The following is a 25000-nucleotide window of genomic DNA, read 5'->3' on the forward strand; positions in this document are numbered from 1 at the left end:
TGTTGCAGGCAAGGAGGGCCGGGAGCTGGGAGGCCAGGCCTGCAGGCTCACAGCCAACTCAGGCCGGCTCCTTTCCCTGCAGGGCCCGGGGGGGTTCAGCCTCCACGGAGGTGAGAACAGAGCCGGGAGGAAAAAGGCAGCAACGGCGTCCCCCACTTCCTTCCAGGGCGCACGCCTCGCCCCCCACCCCGCCATCCACGGCCCCCGGGGTTTGTTCACAGGCTGCAACTCTCCCCTCCCCCAACTCCACATTCCCAGGGAAGAGACCCTACCAGCAAGAGTCTGGAGGGTGGGATGTGGGCTGGGTGGGCAAATGCGTCCAGAGGGGCCCCCCATAAACGTCAGGAGGATGGAAAAGGCATGGCAGGAGCTCCCCCAAGACAACGCCAGGGTGAGAAGAGGCCAGAGCAGCTGCTAGGGAGGACGGACGGAGGATACCAGGGCACCCAGGGACACAGGCCTGCAGCTGCCCTCCGGGAGAGAGAGGAACAGGGCGGGACTTGACAAACTGCCTTCAGGCCCCCAGTATCTAGGCCTGATCTGCACAGAATTCACCATCGTGCCCTGCGGCCCGGGCAGGGATCCGGCTTCATTAAGTGGTTCCCCCTAAGAGCTGGCCCAGAATTGGGGTGGGGAGGGGAGGGACCCCACGGAATCCAGGAGGGGTCAGGAGGAGGGACGTCTCTCCTTCTGGCCCAGGACCCTGCCCCGGCCTGGCCCGAGACGCCGCTGACCTCGTGGCACCCCCCTACCCCCACCCCCAGACCTTTGTTCAAGCTGTTCCCTTCGCCCAGGCCTCCCTCGCCTCGGCTCTGCCTGACCCAATCCTTGAAGGCCGGCTCAAATGCCACCCCCCCAGGAAGCCTGCTCTGACCCCCTGTGCCCCTTCCCTGCTCTGCGCATTCGGATAACTTGCTCACGCCCGCGTCATCCTAACCGTGGCCAGCCGCTGGAGGCGTGACGCAGCGAGGTGGGGGGACCTGCGACCCCTTAGCTTCCTGGCTCCTTCATCGTGGCGGGTGAGGCCGAGCTGTCGCCAGGAGGCCCTCCCGGTCGCGCCGCAGCTGCACCCTCTCCACCTGGAGTGTCCCAGAGGGGCCGGCCAGTGAGGAAGAAGGGCCCCGGGGCGGGGGTCCAGCCTCTGACCCCTCAGGGCCCAGGAGCCAGGGTGGAGGCTCGGCCCCAGCCGGGAGGCCTCTGAAGCCTCTAGTGGGAACACCTGGCCTGGGGGAGGGCTTAAAGCTGGGAGGGTGCAGGCAGGTGCCGGCAGCGTGGAGGCGAGCGCGGAGGCTCTGCCCGCCCCCTCCTGCCCCATCCGCCATGTGGCCCTTCCTCAGCCGAGCGCTCTTCCCGCCCCCCACTGAGGCCTGGCTCAGGAGGGCTTCCTCAGACCCCGAGGCCCAGGGCTGGGGGGCCTGGAGCCGGGCCGAGAAGACCCCTCTGGGCCCGGGGGCTGGGGACAGGGAGGAGGAGGAGACAGGGGAAGCGGAAGAGCCCGAGGAAGATGCAGGCTTCCTGCTGTCTCTCCTGGAGAGGGGCGACCTGGCCGAGTGCCCGTTACCTGACCAGGTAACAGCGGCGCGCAGCACCTGGTGGAGGCCGGCCGGGATCTCGGGAACCTGGGGAACCCCGTGCGTGGGGGCAGGGGGCCGGGCGGCTGCAGCTCTGACCCCTGGGGTGAGAGGGCCAAGAGGGCCACCGTCCCCATGCCTGGAAGAGGGTGTCGGGGCGCCCACCTGTGCACAGGCTGGAAAGGGCAGGGTGGCGTCTCCGGCCTGAAGGGGACTTTGTCTGTTGGGGGCGGGTTACAGGGGCTTCTCTCCAGGCCTGAGTCCGAGTGGCCTTCCCTCTCCCGCACCCCGGGGAGCCCGCAGCATGACCCTGAGAACGGGCAGGGTCAGGCCCTTCCCCTCTGCCCTCCCTCCAGCGGAGCCTGGGGGCTGTCCCGCCTCCGGGCTCAGCCTGGGCCGCGCGCTGGCAGGAGCTGGAAGCCATCAAAGTGAAGCTGTGGGCCATGGAGCAGGCCCAGCGACCGAAGGCGCCCGGGGAGCAGGGCCCAGCGGGGGAGGAGGCAGACGCCAGGGCCCTGCTGGCCGGGCAGCTGCTGAGTCCCGAGACAGGTAGGAACGAGCGGGCTGGGCCGACCCCTTCCCTGGGCCGTGGCCCCCAAGCCCTCGGGCGCGAGGGTAAATGCGGATGAGCTGCTGCAGGAAAAGCGTGGGCTCCCGGGGAGAGGCCGGGGTTTCCACGAGGTCCGGCCTGGCAGTGGGTCCTTCTAGATGGGCCCCAAGGGGTGCTCTTCCCCAAGAACCCAGGGGCCCCTCTTCCCCGAGGAGTGAGGACCGAGCCACCAATGTGAGGTGCCTGCCCTTAGCAGCTGCCGGGAGCCCCCTGCCCAGGGCAAGCCCCCTGGTCCTGAAGCCCCTCTCTCCACAGACAGCCCCACGGAGGCGGCGGAGGCCGATCACAGATCCGTCTACGTGGGCAACGTGAGTGGGGGGAGGGGGGCGAGATGGGGTCGGCCCAGCAGCACCGGGTCTGCAGCCGCCTCCTGGCTGTGAGGATTAAAGGAAGGGACAGTATGGGTGGCAAACTCAAAAGCCACATAGGCCTGGAAGGGAGAAGCAGGAGGGGGGCTCCGATGAGGGGGCTGTCCCCATGAGGGAGCGTGGACCCTCTGTGGTCAGGCCTGATTTCCCACTGTGGGTGGGATTCGGGATTTCCACGTGAAATCCCCCAGCGGGCAGATTACTGGCAACGAGTTCCACTTGAAAAAGCCACACGCCCTTTGCACAGGGCAGTAAACTTGGGGAGCATTCGTCTGGGTATCCAGTCCACTCCCCCGGCAGGGGGCGCCTAGAGGTCTAGGCTACCACCCTCACCCTGGGGCCCAGTCAACCCCTCTCTACCAAGAAAACGTGCTGCAGGAGACCCTGGGAGGCGGAGGCCCCTGCAGAAGGCCCCCCACCAGGGTCCATGCCTGTCAGGTGGACTACGGGGGCACAGCCCAGGAGCTGGAGGCCTATTTCAACCACTGCGGGGAGATCCAGCGGGTCACCATCCTGTGCGACAAGTTCTCAGGACACCCCAAGGGGTCAGTTGGGGCTTCGGAGAGGGGCCGGGTGCCTGGGGGGCGGGGACGGCTCTGCGTGGGTGAGCGTGGCCCTCACCTGCCCCTGCCCTGCCCCAGCTATGCATACATAGAGTTTGCCACCGAGAGCTCGGCCCAGGCCGCTGTGGAGCTGGACAAGAGCGTCTTCCGAGGCCGGGTCCTCAAGGTGTGTGTCCCCCACCAGTCACTGCGGGGGCGGGGGGGGGCAGGGCTCTGCTCTGAGCTTCTCTACATTAACCCATTAATCCCCGAGGGGACAGGAAACGCAGGCACGGAGAGGCTGAGACACCCGCCCGATGACACGCAGCTGCCCCAGCCTGACCCTTCTCCAGTGTCCGGTGTTTGGGCACGTCCGCCGGGTGGTGTGGGGGCACCTCAGACCCCAGTGGGTTTGGCCTGGGTGTAGCCCTGGGGAGGCTTCCTTCCTGACCCCCCCCCCCCTGTAGGGGGAGATGTTGGCTTGACAGGGGCTGGGAACAGGTTAAGATCTGATGTCTCAGGCAGCCGCAGGCCCTGGGGCCGCCAGGGCCTGGTGGGTGCTGGGGCCTGTGTTCACCTGCCTGTGAGCCTTCAGCAGGGAAACCCAGGAAGGCTTCCTGGAAGCAGCTTTAGCCCTGGTCTTGGCCCTGGGCTGGGGAGGAGGGTGTGAGAACAGAGGTCTCAGGCGGACTCGGCCTTTGGTTCCAGGTGCTGCCCAAAAGAACCAACTTACCAGGGATCAGCTCCACGGACCGCGGGGGCCTTCGGGGACACCCAGGCGCCAGGGGGGGACCCTTCCCCCACAGCAACTTCCAGGGCGGGGCCCGTTTCAGACCACGGGGGCGAAACCGGTGGGCCGGGCCCTGGGAGGGCGGGATCCTATTGGAGCGGCGCCCGGTGGGCGGGGCTCTGTTGGGCCTGGCTGGGTCCGGTGGGCGGAGCCCTGGAGGCAGCTCGCCCCTCGGCCTCTCTCCGGGCAGGGGGCGCGGAAGAGTCTCGCCGTGGTATTCACCGTATTGAAGGGAGGGCCCGATTTTGAGAGTGGGGCTGCGGCTGGGTCAGGAGGAGACAGCCGTGCTCCTCGTGGGACCATTTACTCCGCGGAGAATAGCCGTCCGTCCCCCTTCCCTCGGCGGGAGGACGGCCCCACGGCCGAAGCCACCGGTCACGAAGCAGGGCGCGGGGTGGGCCTGGCACGCGGGCTAGTCGGGGCTTTGGAGCGCACCGGGCAAAGCTCCGGGCAGGTGAGGCCCAGGCAGCGTTGGGTCAGCTTCGGGTCGGCATACTCAGGACTGTTCCGCTAACGCCTTTTATAGAAAAGTAGAAATGTGTGTCTTACTGGTAAAGCATAAATTATTAAACTTGAATATTTTTTAAAAGCACATGGCAACAGCCCGCCCCGCTTTATTCGCCTCACCTGGACGCTGTTTCCTCGGTGCACACTGTGCAGAGAAGGCACGGGACGGGATGCGGCTGTGGACCCCAGACCCAGCTCCACCCCCTTCACTCTTGGCGGCCAAGCGGCTGCTTTGGGGTTTACAGCGTCACCGCCAGCCCCCGCGCCTCACCCTGGGTCTGGTGGCCTCCGGGGCACGCACTCCCCCACGACGAGTGACACAGACGTCGCCTTGTGGGTCCTCACCGGTGAGGCCCTGCAGGAGGGTGCGCCTGGGGCACCTGGCGCAAGCCTGGGCCTCATCACACAGGGATGCGGAGGGGCTTCCACGGCGGGCACCCTGCCTGCGCTCCTCTCTGCGGCAGACGCCCCGCTCTCTCCCTCCGTGAGGGTGCAGCGTGCTCTGTGCTCTCTGCCCTCTGACTGCCTTCGGAGCGGGGAAAGGAAGCTCTGGGGCCCAGCTGCAGACACACCCGGCCCTGGCCTTAAATGACCACTAAGAAGTCTCAGCCTGGGCTTTTCTAAAGCAACCCTCTTTGCCTTGTACTTTTTTGATTATCAGGTCCTTAAGCTATCCGCAGGTGGGCGGTCCCCAGTCCCCTCTCCAGTGCCAGTGAACTGTTTTCTCGGGACGGCGCGCCTGTGCTCTCCATCCACGTGTCCATCTGGCCAGGTTCACACTCCCCTTGTGATCTGGGGTCAGCACTGGCCCTTTTAGTGGGGTGAATGACAATCGCCCCCAAAACATGTCCACATCCTAATCTCCAGTACCTGTGGATGTGATCTTATTTGGAAAAGGGGTTTTTGCACGTGATTCAGCTAACGATCTGGAGATCAGATCTCCCTGGATCACCTGGGTGGCCCTAAACCCAGTGACACACACTGGCTACGAGACACCCCGACACACGGAGAAGGTGACGTGGAGACGGTGACAGAGGTTGCAGTGATGCGTCCATAAGCCAAGGAACCCCAACAGTCGCTGGCAGCCATCAGAAGCCGAGAGGCTGAAAAGACCCTCCCTCAGAGCCTGCAGAAGGAACCAGCCCTGCCGACACCTTGATTCCTGGCTCTGGCCTCCAGAAATGTGAGAGAATAGATGTCTGTTTTCATGTGCGCACGCGCACGCGCGCACACACGCACCACCACCCGCCCCTGGAGAACGTGGGTAGGGGGTGCTGAGTGGCAGGGACCTTGCCAAGGCTGCCGGGTGGCTCAGGGCGGAGCGAGGCCTGCATCACGTGCAGTTGGGGGCGGCAGGAGAGGGAGGCCTCCCAGATGTAGTTCCCGGAGCTGAACATTATGAAGCACCAGCCCCTGCCACTGAGCACCTTGTGCCAGTCCCCTCCTTGGCGAGCACGTGCATTGGTCTTGATGCATTCGCTGTGCATTCTGCTTTTGGGTTAGGACCTGCAGACAGGCTTCCAGCCCGAGGAACTGGTCCCTTTTCAGAAGTATCTTCTTAATCCCCTCTGTGTGGCCACTGCGAGGAGAGTGGGCCCTTGAGTCCCTCCTTTCCTGTGGATTTCAGGCCCAAGCAGCCCACGTGGGCGGCCACGGCTCTGACCCACACTTTCTCAGCTGTGCCCAGAGAAAGCCAAGACACGCAGGACCCTCTTGCCCGTCTGGCCCGGGGAAGAAGGGAGGAGAAGGGATGCTGATGGGGAGGACAGAACTTCAGCAGCAGCACCTGGAGCGACAGCCAAGGGCTGAGTAGGGGCTGCGTCTGATGGGGCTCAGCCCCGTGGGGAGGATGCGCCTGGGGTGGCAGGGGATGGGCAGGCAGCTGGCCCTCAATGAGGCTAGCCTCACAGTACAGAGATGCAGAAAGCTGAGATGAAACTGCCATCTGACAGTTCTGTTGGCAAAGCAAAGGCTAGCAGATTACGTCTGACCCTTGATTTTCTCAGACTTAAAATGGGAATGCCACCTAACAAACAATGCATGTGAAAAACCTCAAATGTAAAACCATTATGGGTTGCTCTGGCTCCATCTACAGAAAAACCCAAATAGCAGTAGCTTCAACAAGATAGGGGTTTCATTTTCTCATTTAAGAAAAATGCTGAACATAAGCAGTCCAGGGCTGGTAAAGCAAAGACCCAGCCTCCTCCTAGCTTTCTGCTCCCCATCCTTAGGGGATGAATCTTGTCTGCATGCTCTCAAGATAGCTGCCTGGGCTCCAGCCATCACATCTAAGTTCCAGGAAGGAGGAAGGGAAAGATGAAGGTACTGCCAGCTGAATCCCCCTTTTAAGTATCCTTCCTGCAAGTGCCTCCCAACACCATCCACTTACATGCCATAACTACCTACCCTTGTGAGGGCAGGAAGTATATTTTGTCTAGCCAATTGTCCCCAGTAACACTAGGGTTCTGTTAGTAAGCAAGCAAGGGAGAATGGATGTTGCCTTGGCAACCTGTAGTCCCTGCCTCAGCCATTACTCAGGCAGGAGAGTTTACTAAGCTCAACCAGAAAGTTGAGCATGGACTGTGGGGAGAAAGCCCGTGTGAGGGTGGCCTGCATCAGACCAACACCTGCTGGTCGCACTTCTCAGCCCTCTTCTAGGTCTTGCAATTCCACCCGTGGCAGGCGAGGCAGGGTGCGGGGGAGCCCGGGGACGTGTATCTTTAGCACACACTCTGAGCTGCTGTTTGTTTGTTTGCTTGTTTACTTCTGTAATCCTGTGCTCGTAGGAAGGGAAGGAAGCCCAAAGACAAGCAGAGCAGAGTGCATCCCAATTCCAGCCCTGGGCCTCCCTGTTCCTAGTGGGTCTGAGCCACCTCCTACCTTCCTCCTGGTCAGAGACCCTCTCCAGAGTGACTGAAGGGGCGGGAGGGGCTCGTGGTGTCTTGGGGTGCCTGATCAAGGAAGCCGGCCACGCTGACACCACACAGAGCAAACTGTGTAGGTGGCTCAGGCCCAGGAGGGCCTCTTTCACTGCAGAGAGGCCGTCACCAAATGACAAAGTGCACTAGACCCTGGGTCACCTGATCCCAGAAGGGGCTGTGGCCTCAATCATGGTCAGTTAGTTAGAACTGTGATCAACCTTGACTGAGCAGGCTTCTGGGGAAGCAGAAGGCAGAAATCTGATGACATCAGCCCCGCCTCAAGTGTAAGCGCCCCTTCCACAGCCTGCCCAGGGGCCTGGGGGTCAGCAGGGAAGGGGGCTCATCTCGCAGCACCCACCTGGCCCTCGGGCCATCAGGAACCTCAGGGCACTAACAGGCAGAAGCGGACTCTTGGAGTTGGCTCATTCGATGCCCAGGAGCAGCTGATGAAGACGCTGTCGTTACCTGGTCTCGGGAGGGGCCTTCCAGGGCCGGGCAAGACCAGGAGGAGGAAGGAGGTGGCTTCCTTGATCACACCTCCCCCCGGGGGGAGGCGTGCAGGCCATCCCACGTGCCCCGCTAATCCCGCTCTGGGCACAGAAGGCCGACCCCTCCAGATCAGCCCACCTGCTGAGCCACCGGAGGGGCGGCCGGCCCACGGGTCCTCCGCCCCTCCCTTCGCAGCCTCTTCTGGGCTCCAGGCTCTGAGAGCTCCTGCCCCCCGGCTCCCCTGCCCCTTCGTGTCTAGCGGGGACAACAGCTCCTGCTCTGTCTGGTCCCTGATCTGCTCTGTCCCTGAAAAGTCCACATAAACTCTTTCCTTGTTTTTTTTTGGCCGTGCCGTGCGGCATGCGGGATCTTAGTTCCCTGACCGGGGACTGAACCTGCGGCCCCTACAGGGGAAGTGCAGAGTCCTAACTACCGGACCGCCAGGCAAGTCCCTAAACTGTCTTTAGTTAAACCTTCTGCTGACGCAGAAGGAAAAAGCCAAACCTGATCTCACAAGACCTTTAGTCAACAGGCGCCGTGCAAGAGGCCCTGCCCCCAGTGGCACGTCCATGACACCCAAGAGGAGACAAGTGGAAATAAAGATACATCTGAACAACACAGTTATGCACAGAACGATTCCTTCCAGCCGCGGGCTGCAGAGCTCTCGTCAACAGACCTGTATCATCATGGACGTCACCATGCCATCAAAGGCCCTGCAAAGAGAAACAGACAATCAGAGAAGCAGACCCAGGCCCTCCATCCCTGGCTGGCAGAGATGTCAGTCTCTGAGGTCCACGTGAGTAAAACTGGCTGAGGCCAGGACGTGCATGCCGCCACATCACGCGGTGAGGATCTGAGTCTCCCACCTCATTCCTCTGCGGTTTCCCACAGGGCTGCCCTTCCTGGGTCTCCAGGCCGGGGTGGGACCCAGGATGACCCAAGACACATTGTCACCACTGAGGGAAGGCGCCATAGGAAGGGGTCATCTTCCCTGGCTGGGGTCACCTGCCAGCTACAAGGAACCCCTTGGGAACTGTGTCTGAGATGCAGGGACTTCCCAGAGCAGGTTTGGAGCACGTGCTCGTGAATGCTTCTTTGGGAAGCATCATTGTGACATCCAGACGTTAGGTCTGTTTACCTGAAGGCTATTTGGAAGACACCTGCAACCTAATTTCCTAATCGTCTTAGTTCAACGTCAAAGACAAAATCGGGCAGCGACACGAGGATGTTTCCTCTCGGGAGGCTCCTGTCCATATGCCTGGGCCCTCACTGGGATCTGGGGAGGCGCCCCAGGACCTGCTGGGCCGACCTGGGAGACCAGATGGGCAAGCTCTGACCCCCCGGCTCTCCGACTCCCCTTCTGTTGATCTGGAGATCCAAGGAAGAGTTTGTTTGGAAAAACAGGGTTCTGCCTCTTCAGAATGGCTGCCTTAGAGGGACACTGCCCGTCGCTTAAAAAGACATTCCCTGGGCTTCCCTGGTGGCGCAGTGGTTGAGAGTCCGCCTGCCGACGCAGGGGACACAGGCTCGTGCCCCGGTCCGGGAAGATCCCACATGCCGCGGAGCGGCCGGGCCCGTGAGCCGTGGCCTCTGGGCCTGCGCGTCCGGAGCCTGCGCTCCACAAAGGGAGAGGCCGCAACAGTGAGAGGCCCGCGTACCGCAAAAAAAAAAAAAGAAAAAGACCTTCCCTCCCTGCCTCTCAGAATCGCTGCCCCTCAGCAAGGTGGGGGCTACCCGAGAAGGCGCCATGCCCACCTGGACTGAATGCGGTCCCCCGGGTTATAGAAGGGGTTGCACATCACGTCTGTGTAGGAGTTGTGCAGCTTCCGGAACATCTGAAACAAGAAGCAACAACGTGTTTAATTCACATGTGCAAGCCCACACAGCTGCTGCCACGCTCGGGCTTCTCAGCATTTCTGAACAAAGACGGAAAGCCGAGCAGCCAGGCGCGCCCGCCGGCCCCCACACTCACGCTGCGAATCTCGTTGTCTCTGAGCGCCGTGTTGGAGGAGTCCACCACCATGACGAACTTCACCTTGGAGTTGGTCACGTAGCCGTATCTGCGCAGCTGGTTAGGGAACACGCTCTTAACACGGGGACTCTGTGACAGCCCCAAGCACGGCATCACCGTGCAGAGCCTGCGAGAGGAAGGCCATCGGTGCACGTCCTCCGGCTGCTAAGCTGCTCTGGAGAAGCATGACAACCTTCATCACAACAAGTGCCCCAGGCTGGGCCACTCCCACAGTACAAGGAGGACACGGGACTTCACCAGGTGTGACTGGACACTTCCTTAGACAGCTTCCGGTGTTTACTGGAGGAACCAAGGGCAGGCAGCTAAGCCTTGCTATGATTCGAGCCCCGGGGCAACCTGCCCAAACCCTGGGGCACGTCGCCTTCTCTCTGCATCAGTTCCAAGCTGGGAAGGGTTAACTGCAAGACCAGAGGTTGCACAAATGAGGCGAATCCTGCCTAAGGTACCCACACCTCTAAAGGCCACTCTATCTTGCGGAACAGTGGCTCCGGGCAATGACACTGGGCGAGCTCGTTACTGTTTGTGGGAATGTCTTTGAACTCCATGGGGTTTGGGCCATTTGTCCCAAGGACTGGTCAAGATCTTACAGTGACTGGTGGGGCTGGGCCTGGCAAAGAGATGAGTGGGGACCTCCCTGGTGGTCCAGTGGCTAAGACTCCATGCTCCCAGCGCAGGGGGCCCGGGTTCGATCCCTGCTCGGGGAACTAGATCCCACATACTGCGACTAAGAGTCCACGTGCCGCAACTAAAGATCCTGCATGCTCCAAGGAATATCCCACATGCCGCAAGTAAGACCCTGTGCAGCCTAAATGAATAAATACTAAAAAAAAAGATGCGTGAACAATGACCCCTTGCTCAGGAGGTGGTGGCCCCGCTGAGACGGCATGAAGCCAGAGAGTCCCCAGTTCCTCCACAAACCCAAGGGACAGGTGGGGACTGTCACAAGGCAATTCAAGCCTGGCTGTTCCCACGTTATCCTCCTAATTAAAGAAAAAAGGGTGCGAGGTCCTAACTGTCCTCAGGCTGCTCTAATTCCCCACTGGCCAAAAGCCCGCATCTTTTTTCCTTTTCAAGTGATGTTACGAGATGCCGTTCAAGGGGACCTAACGCTACAGCGCACCCTGCAACTGCAGGGAATCCCCAGACCCGAAGCCACTGCCAGGTGCGAGGATACACCTTGTAGTCCTCTGTAGGGTACAGCAGACCCAGGTAGAGCTCCCTCTGGTCCACCAGGGCCTTCCCCATTGCTGAGATCTTCTCGTCCACTACGTCCAGGGACGTGTGCACCATGTAGTGAAACTTGAGCTCGTTCTCCGTGGGGACACTGCGGATGTAAAGAGGGTAATTCTGCAAGAAAAGGATGACGGCGGCTGAAGTGACAAGGAACCACTCCATGTGCGCTGGCCTGGAAAACAAGGCCACGGGGCACTCAGGAGGGCAGATAGGCCAAGTGCCAATTAGCCGTGGAATACGCTCTCATTCCCCAAAACCCACTGCTTAATCCTCCAAACTGGAACTCCCCTGGTGGCGCAGTGGTTAAGAATCCACCTGCCAATGCAGGGGACACGGGTTCGAGCCCTGGTCTGGGAAGATCCCATATGCCACGGAGCAGCTAAGCCCGTGCACCACAACTACTGAGCGTGCGCCCTAGAGCCCATGAGCCACAACTACTGAGCCCGCACACCACAACTACTGAAGCCCGCGCACCTAGAGGCTGTGCTCCGCAACGAGAAACCACCTCAATGAGAAGCCCGTGCACCGCAACAAAGAGTAGCCCCCGCTCGCTGCAACTAGAGAAAGCCTGCGCGCAGCAACAAAGACCCAAGGACGAAGACCCAACGCAACCGAAAATAAATAAATAAATAAATTTTAAAAAATCCTTCCAATTGCCGTGGGCATTGCCTTCAGGGTGCCCAATCTAATCTGAGGAGGTTTTCATACTGTCTGCAAAGGGGCATGGGTAGGACGGGCAGAAAAGAGAAGTCGGCTCTGAGAAGTGGGTCTGAGCGCAGCCTGTCTCTCACCTTCTGAGCAGGGCCCCATCCTAGCACGTGCCCCCCTCCTGGCCCCATCATACTGGCTGTTTCCCAACACTCCAGCTCCTGCAGTCTCAGAGGCACTGGCAGGCTCCCTCTAAACCCGCCAAGGCTCCTCTCAGACCTCCATCTCTGCAGAGCCATTTCCGAGCAACCTAACCCCGGAGTTAACAGCGTCTTCCCAGGCTCCCACAGGCCTGGCACTGCAAGATATAGTGTACACAACGCTGTCCCTACCCTGATGGAGATGACAGGTGAAGGAGACAGTCCACAAACCCACGAACAAATAACGCAGCAAGTGCTAAGACGGAAGCCAGCATAACAAGAGCTTCACGGGAAAACCGCCTCAGAAGCCCAGTCTTTCAAAAGGCCGGGGCGGACACCACGGCTCCGTGCAGTTGGAGCGCGTGGATGGCCACGCAGTTCCGTCTCAGGATTCAGAAAGAGCTTTCCAGAGAAAGTGAAATCTTTGGTGGCCAGTGGAGGGGACAGGAGTGGGGGAGAGGGAGGAAGGGGTTCCAGGTGCAGAGGCCCAGAGGTGAGAGAGCAGAACCTGCCGGGGGAGCTGCAGGTAAGTCCGTCAGCTGGAGTGGAGGGTGTCTGTGGTACGGGGAGGGGATTATTCAGACGTGATCCTAAGGTAATGAGAAGCCACTGTTGAGGTTTCTAGGCAGAGGTGTGCAACGGTCTGACTTATGGCTGCTGAGCGGAGAGGAAACAGTCACTCGTCCGGGGGTCGACGGCCTGGCCGTTGGGAGGGCGCGGCCGAGCAGGACGGACAGAAGTGGACGGCTAGACTCGGGAGCAGGAAACCACAAAGCCCGCGGACGGATGGCTGGGCGGAGCGGGGGCCCGGACGGAAGAGGAAGACCCGGCCCGTGACGCTTCGGCAGCGGCAGGTGCAGGTCTGGACGGCGCCTCCCTCGGGCCCGCCCCTGGCCACCTACGCTCGGCAAAGCCCCCGGGCCCACCCTCCGGAGCCCTTGGGGCAGGGAAGGAGGGGAACCGGAGAGCTAGGTTGACGCTGGAGCGGGCCTGCCCGCCGGAGTACGCACCTCCTTGGCGATTACCGCTACGCACACCGCCATCTTGGGAGCCCGACAGGCCGCGTCACGTGACGACGACGACGGTCACGCGGCCGGCCAGGCCCCGCCCCACCCGTCTGTCATTCGGCTGGCCCTCACCCCGCCTCTCCTGTCAGTCAGCCGGCCGTGCCCCGCATCCCTGTCACTCAGCCGGTCTGACCCCGCCCCACCTCTCGTTCTGTTGGTCAGGGCCTCACTTCTCCTGTCACTCAGCCGGCATGTTCCCGCCCCATCGCCCGGCCGGAAGGATCGCCAGCTTCGCCAGGCCCGTTCCCGCAGCTCCGGGGCTCGGTGGCGCTCGGCGTGGTTGCCATGGCGGCGGTTGCTGCGGCGACGAGGTGGCGGCTGTTTCTGGTGCTGAGCGCCGCGGGGCTGGGGGTCACAGGCGCCCCGCAGCCCCCCAGCATCGTGCTCCTGCTCATGGACGACGTGAGTGCGGGTGTGGGCCGGGCTCCCGGGAGGGCTGCGCTCGGGCGGCGTTGGGGGCGGCCGGCGGTGTGGGGGTCGCGCCTGGCCCTGCAGGCCGCAGCCTGGCTCGTGGGTGAGGGTGAAGTGAGGTGTGGTGTCCAGGCCGGGCCAGGAGAAGACCTTCCTGCCCTGTTCCGTCCCCCGCTCCTTCCGCTGCCGCTCAGGCGTGCTGCGGTGCCGGCCGCGTGAGGACCACCTCCCCAGGATCCCTGCTCTCGCCTGCCGCCCCCCACTGCCGGGGGTGTGGGTGGCAGGGAAGCGGTGCAGAGCTGACTAAGACCCCGGCCTGCCTGCCCGCCCTGGAAGTCGCCTTCCCCGCTGCCTTTGGCCTGCTGGACCTGCCCTGCCCCAGGGCTGCCGCCGCCTGCTTGGTCTGGCCGCTCCCACCCTGCTGAGATTTCTGACCAAAGGTCAGGTCTTTGTGGAGCGGGGAAGAGCTGGACCGGAGGAATGTCCCCCATGGGTGTGTGTGTAGCCCCAGGCCACCCTGGTCGCACCGGTGGGCCAGCCCTTCCCGCAGAGCCGAGCTGTTCGCTCCTTCTTTGCGACTTGGTTCCTGTGCCCCGTCTCCAGGAAGCGGGACTGTATTTGGGGGACACTTTTCGGGGAGTGAAATGGAGGTTCTGAAAGTCGTCCATGGGAGGCGTTGGGGTAAAGTGGGGACACAGACAAACCTGGGTTCAGGTGCCTGCTCCTCTGAGCTGTGGGGAGACCGCGGCCCTTTGGGCGTCCCCTCTGCCCCGTCCTGAGGGCTGAGGCAGTGCAGAGGGTCCTGCATGCGGCTCCTAAACCCTCGAATCCGGAGTGGTACCAGTGTCTGTAGTGGGGGGGGGGGCGGCCCTGGATGGCTTCAGGATGGGGTCGCCAGGAAGGCCAAGGCGTGACTGGAGGGTTAGAGCTTCCAGCACAGCCTTGACCTCCAGGGGCTCCAGGTCTGTGTACACGGGGAAGGGCTCAGAGAGGGCAGGGAAGTCCCCCGCGACGCCTCACCCGAGGCATCTCGTCCCCCTGTGGTCCCTGAGTTGTATCCTTGATAGTGAACACAGCGCCACCCTGAGTTCTATGAGCCGTTCTAGCAAATTATCCAACGTTGGGGGCAGTGGGGGTGGGTTGTGGGAGCCTTGACTTACAGGAGGCCCAGGATGTGGGCCTGGCATGTGAAGTGCGGGCAGTCTTGTGCGGCTGAGCCCTTGACCTCTGCGGTCAGATGCCAGGTCCGGGTGGGTAGTGTCGGACGGAGCTGAACTGTTGCACTCCCAGCCCGTGCCTGGAGGCCAGAGAAGTAGTTGGTGTGGTCACACCCTACACACACATTTGGTGTCAGAAGTGTTGTGAGTAAAAATAGCTCAAAGTTCCCCAAAAGACCAGCAGAGACACTCCCAGGAGCCTTTGGACCAAGGCCACGGGCCTCACGTGGCTGCTGGGCGGTCCTGGCTGGTCGGAATTGCGAGGTGCTGTGTGTGTAAAAAACATGCTCGGATTTCAAAGACCTAGTACAAGAAAAAGACATAAAATATATCTCATGTAATTTTTTTATTATGAAAATAATTCTTTATTACAAAAAGTTAACAACATTCAAATAAGCCGGAAAAGATCGCAGAAACCCATCCATAGTGGCACCACCCAGAGGTGGCACAGACCGTGCTTCTCTTTACTCATAACTGTTCAGACACGACGGCTTCCGTAGGGACCCCGAAGCTCCTCTCCTCCGGGGCCCACCCCGATGGCTGGTACGGAAACTTTGCTTCCTGATGAACACGTGGGTCTTGGAAATGCTCGCTGTGTCAGCGGGTCAGCCTTCTCAAAGCTGAGGTTCCTGGGCAGGAAGGCTGTTTAACTACATAAATTATTGGGGCAAGGCTTAGCTGAGCACTTAGCCTCTCCGATTTCTGCCCCTCACCTTCTCTCCAAGGTGACGGTTCATTAGTGAAGGTGGACGCTGCAGGCTGGTTGAGATGGTCGTTTTCTGGATTTATGGGGCTACAAAAAGTACAACCTGTGCCCGCACCCACCTGTTTCTCTTTGTCCGTTACCGGGGCCGCTGGGCTCTGTCGGAGGCCCTGAGTGGTGGAGCGGGACCGGCACTGGGCATGTCTTACTCGAGGGGGGCTGACCCGGGGGCCCATCTGCCTGGGTGCCCAGGGTGGGTCCAGGAAACGGGAACAGTGGGCCAGGGGGCCCTGATGCCCTGCCTTTCCTCTGCGGGTTCCTCCTGTGACTTTGGGGTTCTTTGGCAGCTGAAGCCCGGAGAAGTCGGGGAGACCTCTGTCCTGCTCAGCGAATGACAGGAAACACACTCAAAGCGACTTTAGCAGAAGTGGGGGCCGAGGCTCTCCCGACTAGACAGGCTTCAGGCCCCCCAGCTCTGTGTCCTCACCCGTGCGGTCGTCAGGCCTGGCAGGAGGCACAGGCCGTGGTAGGCATCAACTTGTGGAAGAATTTAGAAGAGGCTGAGAAGCTCCGTTCTCTAAGGCTGATGGGTGATGGGGCCGGGGCGCAGGGACAGAGCTCCCTCCTGCCCGGCTGGGCCCGAGCGCCGTCCGTGCCTCAGTTCTTTACTTGTAAAACAGGACTAAGAAAGATGCCCTGTGACTACCGGGAAGGGTAAGGCCAGGCTGCACGGAGGCCCCTGTGTCCCCACGGTGGGCCCATCCAGCCAGTGCCCCCGTCCTGACCCTCCAGGGCCTCGCACACGTGTCGATGTGGACACACGCACGAGTAATAATCCCTCGTAGCCGTGTGTGGCCCCTGCACTGCCCAGAAGTCTTTTTTTTTTTTTTTTCGTTTTTATTGGAGCGTAGTTGCTCTACAATGTTGTGTTAGATTCTATCGTATAGCAAAGTGAGTCAGGTATACGTATACGTATAGCTCCTCATTTTCGGATTTGTTTCCCGTTTAGGTCACCAGGGAGTACTGAGTAGAGTTCCCTGTGCTATGTTCTCATTAGTTATGCCCAGAAGTCTTGAAGTTCCCACCGACTAAAGGCAAGGCTGAGGCCAGGAAGAGGACCGTAGGCCCGGATTCCCGGCTGCCTTGGGAGCGCGGGTGGGCGATCACGTGGGAGAGGGAAGACATCCTTCACACTCTGTGGGAGACCCTGCCCAGGGTGCCGTGGAGGATGGTCTCACGGAACTCGTGATAGCCGTGCAAGGTGGATGTTAACATCCCTATTTTTATAGTCAGGAAAGCCTACCGATAAGTGATAATAGAATTTGATTCGGCAGGAAAAAGCTAACACAGCAGGCCAATGACTGCAGGCCTCAGAGCGGCTCACCTGTAAATAGGTGGGCCCTTGGCCGCCATCTGGGAACCTGGATTTGGGGAGTATCCCAGCATTCCCTGTGCCTAAACTGTTTATGCAAACGTAAGAGTTGTGCCTATCCCCACCTCCCTGCTGGGAGGCTGGGATTTGGGTGGCACCAGCGGACCCAGCCCCTCTGCCTCTCTCTGCTTCTCCTACCTGGCCTGTGGGGGAGGGTCGGCAGCCCACCTGTGCCCCGTGGGGCGCGGGGAGAGGGGGGCAGCGGGGAGAGGCCTGGAGCCTGCAGCCTCGTGCCTTCCACTCCACTTCCTGCCCCTGTCGGCCGCACTTCCCTCCAGGGGCAACTTTCATTCCAGCTCCTGTTGTGGTGAACGGAAAAGCCTTTTCAGTAACTTCAAGATAAACCATCTCCAAAGGGACTCTGTGGCTGGAAGGGTCTTTGAGAACAGACCGCAGGGTCCAAGGGCAAAAGCCCCAAGGCAGCTCTGGGACCCGAGTGTCAGGATGGGCCTAAGGCTGGGAGACGAGGGGACGTGTCCACCTCCTGGCTCTCCCTGATGGAGAGGGCACCGTGCGAGCTGCTGTCCAGTGCAGGGGACATGAATGATTACAGCCAGACCACACACCTACCTGTGACCATCCTGGGCAAACCTGCATGCTCGGCCCCCACGTGCGACCCAAGGCTCCCCGAGCTTCGTGCGCGCCGGCCCAGCTCTCCCCAGCGTCTCCGTGCAGACCTGCCGAGCCTGCTGTGGGCTGGCAGGCCGCGGCCCGTGAGTCCGGAGAGCTTTACGGGGCCCCGGAGAGACAGGCACGGCCAGGCCTCTGCAGCACCAGGTGCCTGCGCCTTTCCAGCGGCACTCTATGGAGACGTAGTTTCCATCACGCACAGTTCACCAGTTAAAGGGCACAGTTCCGCGGCTTCGAGCACTTCACAGCGTCGTGCAGCTGTCACCACGGTCAGCTGTAGGTCATCTTCATAACCCGGGAAGAAGCCCCCCCCGGCCCCCCCCCACTCCACCCCTCCAGGGGGAGCGGCCGGTGAAGGAGAGCCAGCGGGGAGGGGGCTGGCGCGTCTAGAGAATCCAGAGGGGAAGCAGGGCCGCGCCCACCACCAGCGCCGAGGGGATCAGTTTGTCGGGATCACTCCTGCCCCACGCCGCTGGCCGCAGGAGGATGCGTTGGGTCGCAGAGCGAAGTCACGTCCTCTTGCCCTTTTCAGGTGTTTCTTTAGAGCTTTCTGGTGAAAGGTGTCAAACACCCCGTGCAGCTGAAAGGGTGTCGCGGTGCACACCTGTCGCCCCACCTGGCCTCCGCCTGCTCCGTCTCACGTCTGTCCATCCGTCCGCCCCTGTGCACGTGCTAACCCACGTCACCACCCGGCTGGTTTTATTGTGGCACAACGCACATGACGCGAGTTCACCCTTTTAACATTTTAAAGCGTGCAGCGCGGTGGTGTTGAGCACGTTCGCCGGCTTGTGCAGCGCCCCCATCCGGTGGCTGAGAACACGCCACCCCGGAAGAGAAACCCCTTTCCCGCTGGCAGTCACTCTCCTCCCCCTCCCCCAGCCCCTGGCAACCACCCATCTGCCTTGTGCCCGTGGACTTGCCTGTTCTGGACGTTTCACATCCATCGTACACCCTGCGGCCTTTTCTGACCGGCTTCTCAGCAGCCTGTTTTCGTGAGTGTCAGCACCTCGTTCCTCTTTACGGCCGAGTACTGGTCCGTGGTGTGTGTATCAGGTCCCTCGTGCCTAACAGATGGCCACAGACTTGGTGCCTTGGAATAGGAATCTATTCCCTCCAGTCCTGGAGGCCAGAGTCTCAAATCAAGGGGTCGCAGGGCCAGTCTCTCCGGAGGCTCCGAGGGAGGGTCCTCCCTCCCGTCCATCTCCTGGGGGCTCCTGTGCTCCTTGGCTTGTGGCCGCGACCCTCCGGTCTCTGCCTCCGTCGTGGAGGCCTGGCCTCTCCTCGTGTGTCTGTCTTGTCTCTGTGTCCCATCTTCTCCCACGGACCCCAGTCAATGGATTTAGGGCTACCCTAGTCCAGCGTGATCTCATCTTAGCTAATTACGTCCGTACTTCCAAATATGGTTACGTTCTCCGGTTCTGAGTGGACGTAAACTGGGGAGGCTGCTGTTCACCCCGGTCCTGGATGGATAGACCACATTCTGTCTGCTGTTGATCAGTGATGGACACAGGCTGTTTCTTTTGAGCAGTCGGGAGTCCCGCTGCCGTGGACGTTCATGCGGCGCCTGGGTGCCGGCCGGCCCGGTCCTCGGGACAGCGAGCTCGGAGGAACCGCGGGTCTCGGGGCCTCGCGGGGTCAGCTTCCCGGGGCCCGGCCACTGTTTCTAAATGTGAATTCACAGCGCACAGTAGGACGGCCTCCTCGTCTGTGCGGAAGGCAGAGGTGTGTGTCTTGGTGCCGGTGCCCCGCGAGCACGTGGGGCCGGAGTCGGAGCCGGGAGGAGGTGGGCGCTGGGCATCTGCACCGGGGAGCGGCTGACCACGCACCGGCCGCGCTCGGGGCGCGCCGGGGGCCGCGGCTCCGGCTACGTTCTCGTCCCACCTCCACACGCTCTTTCCTGCAGATGGGGTGGGGCGACCTCGGGGTGTACGGAGAACCTTCCAGAGAGACCCCGCATTTGGACCGGATGGCTGCGGAGGGGCTGCTCTTCCCGAACTTCTACACGGCCAACCCCCTGTGCTCCCCTTGTAAGTCAGGGCCTGCTCAGACCACCAGGGCGTGGGGCCGGGCGTAGGGCATGCTGGGCCGGGGGACACAAGGAGGGCGGGCACGGAGCGCGGAGACTGAGGCGCGGTGGGGAGGCGGGGAACGCGTAGACCAGAAAGTGGGGCCCAGCGTGCGGGCACGGAGCGCGGGGGTGGCAGCCCTGACTTGGGTGTCGGCTCCACCGGCGTTTCCCGCGAGGGGCAGAGGGCTGGCAGGCGGGCTGCGGCCTCTTCTGTCGGATCCTGGTGCCTGGGAGCACCTGGGCTCCGTGACCTGGGGAACGCGGGCCCATCAGGAGCCATCAGAGGCCACCAAGGGCTCGGAGCCTCTGGGGGTGTTTGAGGCCCAAGTGGCTGCCTCGGCGGCGGCGGCTGTTCATTCACGGAGCTGAGTGCCGCGGCTGGTTCGGGGGAGGTGCTCGGCCGGGGAAGGGATCGTCAGCTGGGGGTGTAGGGGCCTCGCAGGTGGGGAGGACCTCTGATCTGGAGGACGAGAGGTGACCCCGGAAGGGGCGGCGCATGAGGAGGCCTGCGGGCGGTCCCGGGAGCCGGGGAGAGCCAGGGGGAGCTGCAGCCGCCCCGCTGCTGGTCTGTGCGGGGCTGGGCTCCCACCCGGCTCTCAAGTGGCTGCCGGGGACTTGGGTACCACAGGGCTGGCCTGGGGCTGCACGCGTGACCCGTGTTTCTGTTGTGTCCCCTCCGCGTAGCCAGGGCGGCCCTGCTCACCGGACGCCTGCCCATCCGCAGTGGCTTCTACACCACCAACGGGCACGCCAGGAACGGTAGGCTGTGCCCTGGGGTAGAGGGAGGGGGCGCCTGTCACCTGTCCTCTCCGGTGACCTGGCTTCTCCCGGCGCACTCGGCACCCGGCGTTGAGCGTTCTGTGTGGGTCGTAACTCACTTAAAAACAGAATGCAGAGCTTCCATCAGAAGCAATGTGTTTTAGGCGAGTGGGGAGGACGGTGAGGGTGGGGCCGCCTCTCGCCCTGTCCCGGGGGTGGGGTGGCCCAGCTCTAGGGTGGGCTCCCCGCCAGGTGGGGCTTCAAGCGGCCCTTGGAGGAAGGTGTGGTCTCAGAGTCTGAGTTCTGGAGACCTCGGGGGCGGGCCCTCCCCTGACCCCTGACCCCCTGACCCCTGACCCCTGACATCCAGACCCCCCCTCGGGGGCACGTTTGCCTGTTCGCTCCGGTAATGGTGCTGGCTGTGAGTAACCGCCGGAAGACCTGCAAAGTGCCCCGGCAGTGCCGCCCCGACCAGGGCTCTGCCGCTCCACCCTGCCGGCTCACACCGTGCGTTGCTCCACCAGCCTACACACCCCAGGAGATAGTGGGCGGCATCCCGGACTCAGAGCTCCTGCTGCCGGAGCTGCTGAAGGAGGCCGGCTACACCAGCAAGATCGTGGGCAAGTGGTGAGTCCCACACCTGCCTGCTGGGCTCACCGCACGGGCTCCTTACTAGCGTTGCCCAGTGGGAGCCCCTCGGGTGGGAGCAGAGTCCTTGAATTCCAGGTCCGCTAAGATGTCCAAAGCGTCCCTTTAAAAGCTGCTGTGGCCGTGCCCGTGCGACCTCCCGTGGCGAGGCTGGGGTGGTGGCTGCCAGAGCAGCACCAGAGGAGCCATGTTATCGCACACACGTGCCATCACGATGACACGCCAGCGAGCAAACGGGCTCTGTCTGGTGATGAAACCAAGAAGCAAGCAGCGGGTAGAGGACGGTCGTGTGGTGTGGAATTGTCGGATCAAGTGATCGTAAAAGATCACGTTGTCACACGCGGTGTCGTGCTGTTACGTGGTTAAGCCTGTTGAGTGGCTTCTCTCCTACTCCCCGGGGATGCCTAACTACGCAGCCCTAGAGGTTGATGTGAAGGTCGGATGTCCTCTCTTTCCTCTCCTGAGTGTTGGAGCCCTTGGAGACCAAGCCTGCTTCCTACAGGAAGCCTTCCCTGACTTTCCAGCCCTGATCATCTCTGCTCGGCCGCTGCTGTGCTTTGGACCCTCTCCCCTTGACCCCTCTGGCACGCACCACCTCGAGGGCAAGCACCTCATCTGCGCCCCTTGAGGTCCACTGCTCCACGCAGGCCCAGAAGTGTCACGCCCAGCGGTGTCCAGCATGGAGGGGGCGTCATAGCTGCGGGCCCAGAGAGGAAGCACGGGGCGCAGCTGGCTCTCCTTTGTGGAGACAGCGCTCAGGGCAGAGCTGGTGCGGTTGCCCCCGGCACAGGGGCTCCAGAAGCCGGGCAGCCATCCGGAGGAGGCAGAGTGTTTCAGGACCAGCAGGGGGGACCGAGAGGTTCACTTACCGGCGCCCAGACCCCGCTGCCCACCAGCTCAGTTCCGGCCCCATCCTGCCCTGCTGTCTCGTGCCGCATCCACCTGACCGGGTGACCGAGCCGTGCGACAAGCTCACGGTGACGTGGAGTCGGCCTGGCCCGGTGCAGCCCCCCAGCGCTGTGCCGGCGATGCTGGCTGCGACAGGCTTTCTGCAAACGTGACCCCAAGAAACCTGTCTGCTTCCCAGGGAGGAGGAACCTCACCCCAAAACCCCTTCCCTAAGCTGCGCCTTCTCGAGAGAGACCCTCCTACTGGCGAGAGGAGCCGACGTGACGCACCCGCGGGGAAGGGGCTCCTGGGTGGGAGCAGGGGGCGGGTCCGAGCCCGGGTCTCGGGAACTCCTGGGCCGTTGCCCTGCAGGCACCTTGCCGTGTTCTCCTCTCGTCCCGTCCGGCTCCTCCCCAGGGCACCGGGGCAGTGAGCCGCGCTCATGGGACCTGGTCACCGTCCCCGCGTGTGCCCGTCGGTTGTCGCCTGGGTGGACCGTGCGGGCAGGGGGGCCAGGCCGCGGGGCACCCGGGCTCAGCACGCCCTGGGGCTGGCTGGAGCCTTGTCTCCCGAGCTGTTCTCTGAAGGCGAGGGTGTTTGCTTCCCGGAGCTCCGGGGCGCCCGGGCAGGGGTCCCTGAAGTGCCCCGGGTTCCTGTCTCTAGGCATCTGGGCCACAGGCCTCAGTTCCACCCCCTGAAGCATGGATTCGATGAGTGGTTTGGATCCCCCAACTGTCACTTTGGACCTTATGACAACAAGGCCAGGCCCAACATCCCTGTGTACCGGGACCGGGAGATGGTTGGCAGGTAACAGGCCCTGCCCGCTGCTGCCCACATGCCAGCTTCCCCTCCTGCCCAGACCTGGTCCTGTGACCTCTGACTCACAAGAGCCCCGCCTCCGGGGGCTCCTAGCCGGCTCAGGAAATGTGCTGGGAGCCCCAGATGCTCCCCAGCGAGGCGCTTCACTCGGCTTCCGGGCTTTGGGCCCCGTGCCCTGAGGGGGCTACGCTCTGGACGCTCAGCCTTGCTCCGAGCCACCGTCTGGGGGGCCGTCGGCTGCAGGACCGACCTGGTCTGGCCATCGGGTGGCTGCAGGCAGGCCCTGGTCTTTCCTGTCTGGCCTAACTTCCCTTTCTTTCTTCCTTTTTAAATTATTTTTGCTCTGGTGGAAGCGCGGTACACGTCACTGGACCACAGAGCTGGGCCAGCATTGCTGGGGTGTAGCTCACCCAGCAGCCCCATCCCAGACGGCCTCCATCACCCCAGATAGATTCCCACACCTGTTAGCCGTGCCCTCCGTGGCTGTGGACTGGCCGCTTCCTCTCGCACCGTCCTGCCAGTCCTTTGGCGGGGCTCCCCTCCTTCTCCCAGATGGTGGGGTCACCGGGGCACCAGACTCAACCCCAGTGGGTCCCCGATGGGTCCGGGAGCTTCCAGGCTCCGGTTTTGTCCCTGACGTGAACGTTTCCATCTCTCTTTTAAACGAGGCCCCTGACTTTGGCCAGGAAATCGGGGAGGAGGGGCTTTCCTGCCCTGAAGGCCGATTTCTTTCTGGCCCTGTACTGTTTTCAGATTTTATGAGGAGTTTCCAATTAACCTGAAGACTGGAGAAGCCAACCTCACCCAGCTCTACCTGCAGGTGACGGCAGCAGGGACTGGCCCGGCGCTGGGGTGGGGGGCGGGCCGGGGGCGGGCCTGGGGCGGGGAAGACGGTGCGCGCTTCTCCTCAGGAAGCGCTGGATTTCATTAAGAGGCAGCAGGCAGCTCACCGCCCCTTCTTTCTGCACTGGGCCATCGATGCTACACACGCGCCTGTCTACGCCTCCAGGCCCTTCCTGGGCACCAGCCAGCGAGGGCGGTGAGTCCTTGGTCACACAGACCTGGACCCCGGGCGGGGGGGTCAGCCGCGCTTGATCACCCCCGGAGGCTGGGCCCTCGGTACCACTGTCGGCTGTGGACAGAGTGCAGCGTCCGTGCCTCTGCGGGGGTGGAGGGCCGGGTCGGCTCTGCCCGATTCCGCCTGAAAGTTGACTGGAGCGCCCCGTCCTCGTCCCTCCCTGAGGTTCGGCTTCGGCCGCCCTCTGGTCCTGGAGGCGGCCGGCCCCTGCGACCGCTCCCTCCTTCCCGCAGTTACGGGGACGCCGTCCGGGAGGTCGACAGCAGCGTCGGGAGGATCCTGCACCTCCTGCGGGGCCTGGGCATCGCAGAGAACACCTTTGTTTTCTTCACGTCCGACAACGGCGCGGCCCTCGTTTCTGCGCCCAGACAAGGCAGGTGGCTCGAGCAGTTGGGGCTCCGCCCGGGGCCCCTCAGCACCCCCCCACCGGGCCGAGTGTGAAGGGCGCAGCCTTGGGGAGGGAGGGACACCAGCAAGCGCCCCCCAGGCCCAGGGCCCCTCCTCCCCACCGCCTGGCAGGTGCCTGGTCAGGAGGGAGAGCTCGGTGGGGCAGGCGGAGGCGGAGGCGGAGGCTGCGGCCCGCGCCGCGTCCCGCCTCTCTACTGGCCGGCCCCGGGGCCAGTCACGTCCAGAGTTCTCTCTCTGAAGCCGCAGCGTCCCCTATCAGCGTTTCTGTTCTGATCTCAGCTGTAAGACAGTGGCCGTTGTGACTGGACACGTCCGCCCCTTTTTCTGTGTTGGGGGGCCTCCCTTCCCACGGGGGTGATGACCCTGCAGCAGCCAGGCCCAGGCTTGGCGCCCCCCGCCGCCCCTCGGAAGTGCCCTCCCAGTCCTTGTGGTGGGTGGTGTCCAGGAGGGAAGGGACCGGGCCCCCCTCCCCTGCAGTGCTGCAGCCCCTGGCGCAGCGCAGGGGGGCTGCTCACTCCCCCAGACCCTCCCTTTGTGTCCCTGCCGGGCCTGCAGTCCCCCTGAGGACCCTGACCCCTAGGACTCTCAGGTCCGAGGCTTTTCCACCTTGCGGAGCTGGAGCGAGGTTGTTAGACCCAGCGTTTCACAGTCCTTTGAGGGTTTCACACCCCCGTGGTGATATGTCTCTTCTTCCCTTTCTTCTTAAAAAGGCTGGGCCCCAGGAGGGCTCTGAGTCACTCAGACAGCACTGGAAGGAAGGCCACAGACAGCAGGAAATCCCACAGGGCCGGGCCTGTCTGGGGAGGCACTGGGGGACCTTACAGCCACGTGTCCTGGGGGCAGAGGGGCCCAGGGATCTCCAGGGACAGGAACAGCGCAACTGGCTTCGGCCGAGAAGGAGTTGCAGGGGCAGAACAAGACGATGAAAATCCATATACCCACCCCCAGCTGGAGAGACAGG

General features: G+C 62.5%; 3 protein-coding genes across 10 annotated transcripts; 2 read left to right on the top strand and 1 right to left on the bottom strand.

The window, feature by feature from the left end:
• The first annotated feature begins 94 nt into the window (after window positions 1-94).
• Window positions 95-8426, top strand: LOC102995347 (embryonic polyadenylate-binding protein 2). 6 transcript variants are annotated; one of them, XM_028486957.2, is made up of 6 exons: window positions 95-1569; window positions 1928-2120; window positions 2437-2489; window positions 2928-3094; window positions 3191-3278; window positions 3800-4209. In XM_028486957.2, exons 1-6 carry the CDS (start codon window positions 1321-1323, stop codon window positions 4109-4111), a joined length of 1062 nt encoding a protein of 353 aa, XP_028342758.1. In that variant the 5' UTR covers window positions 95-1320; the 3' UTR covers window positions 4112-4209. The 6 variants fall into 6 exon arrangements, with proteins under 6 accessions (XP_028342758.1, XP_028342759.1, XP_028342754.1 ...); XM_028486958.2 differs by having other exon boundaries at window positions 2988-3094; XM_028486953.2 differs by having other exon boundaries at window positions 2928-3278.
• On the bottom strand, window positions 8307-13026 carry TRAPPC2L (trafficking protein particle complex subunit 2L). 3 transcript variants are annotated; one of them, XM_028486959.1, is made up of 5 exons: window positions 12922-13026; window positions 11007-11177; window positions 9771-9866; window positions 9554-9633; window positions 8307-8511 (listed from the first exon to the last, which is right to left on the bottom strand). In XM_028486959.1, the coding sequence occupies exons 1-5, from the start codon at window positions 12952-12954 to the stop codon at window positions 8466-8468; spliced, it is 426 nt and encodes a 141-aa protein (XP_028342760.1). In that variant the 5' UTR covers window positions 12955-13026; the 3' UTR covers window positions 8307-8465. The 3 variants fall into 3 exon arrangements, with proteins under 3 accessions (XP_028342760.1, XP_007125568.1, XP_023980796.1); XM_007125506.2 differs by having other exon boundaries at window positions 9771-9858; window positions 11005-11177; window positions 12922-13025; XM_024125028.2 differs by lacking the exon at window positions 12922-13026 and having other exon boundaries at window positions 9771-9858; window positions 11005-11235.
• An 80-nt stretch (window positions 13027-13106) lies between these two features.
• On the top strand, window positions 13107-24072 carry LOC102995899 (N-acetylgalactosamine-6-sulfatase). The gene is made up of 8 exons (XM_028486960.1): window positions 13107-13380; window positions 19275-19398; window positions 20124-20198; window positions 20723-20825; window positions 22398-22541; window positions 23307-23373; window positions 23465-23592; window positions 23865-24072. The coding sequence occupies exons 1-8, from the start codon at window positions 13264-13266 to the stop codon at window positions 24070-24072; spliced, it is 966 nt and encodes a 321-aa protein (XP_028342761.1). The 5' UTR covers window positions 13107-13263.
• The last annotated feature ends 928 nt before the right edge of the window (window positions 24073-25000 follow it).

Source organism: Physeter macrocephalus, unplaced genomic scaffold (genome assembly GCF_002837175.3).
Source record: "Physeter macrocephalus isolate SW-GA unplaced genomic scaffold, ASM283717v5 random_1043, whole genome shotgun sequence".
Classification (NCBI taxonomy): domain Eukaryota; kingdom Metazoa; phylum Chordata; class Mammalia; order Artiodactyla; family Physeteridae; genus Physeter; species Physeter macrocephalus.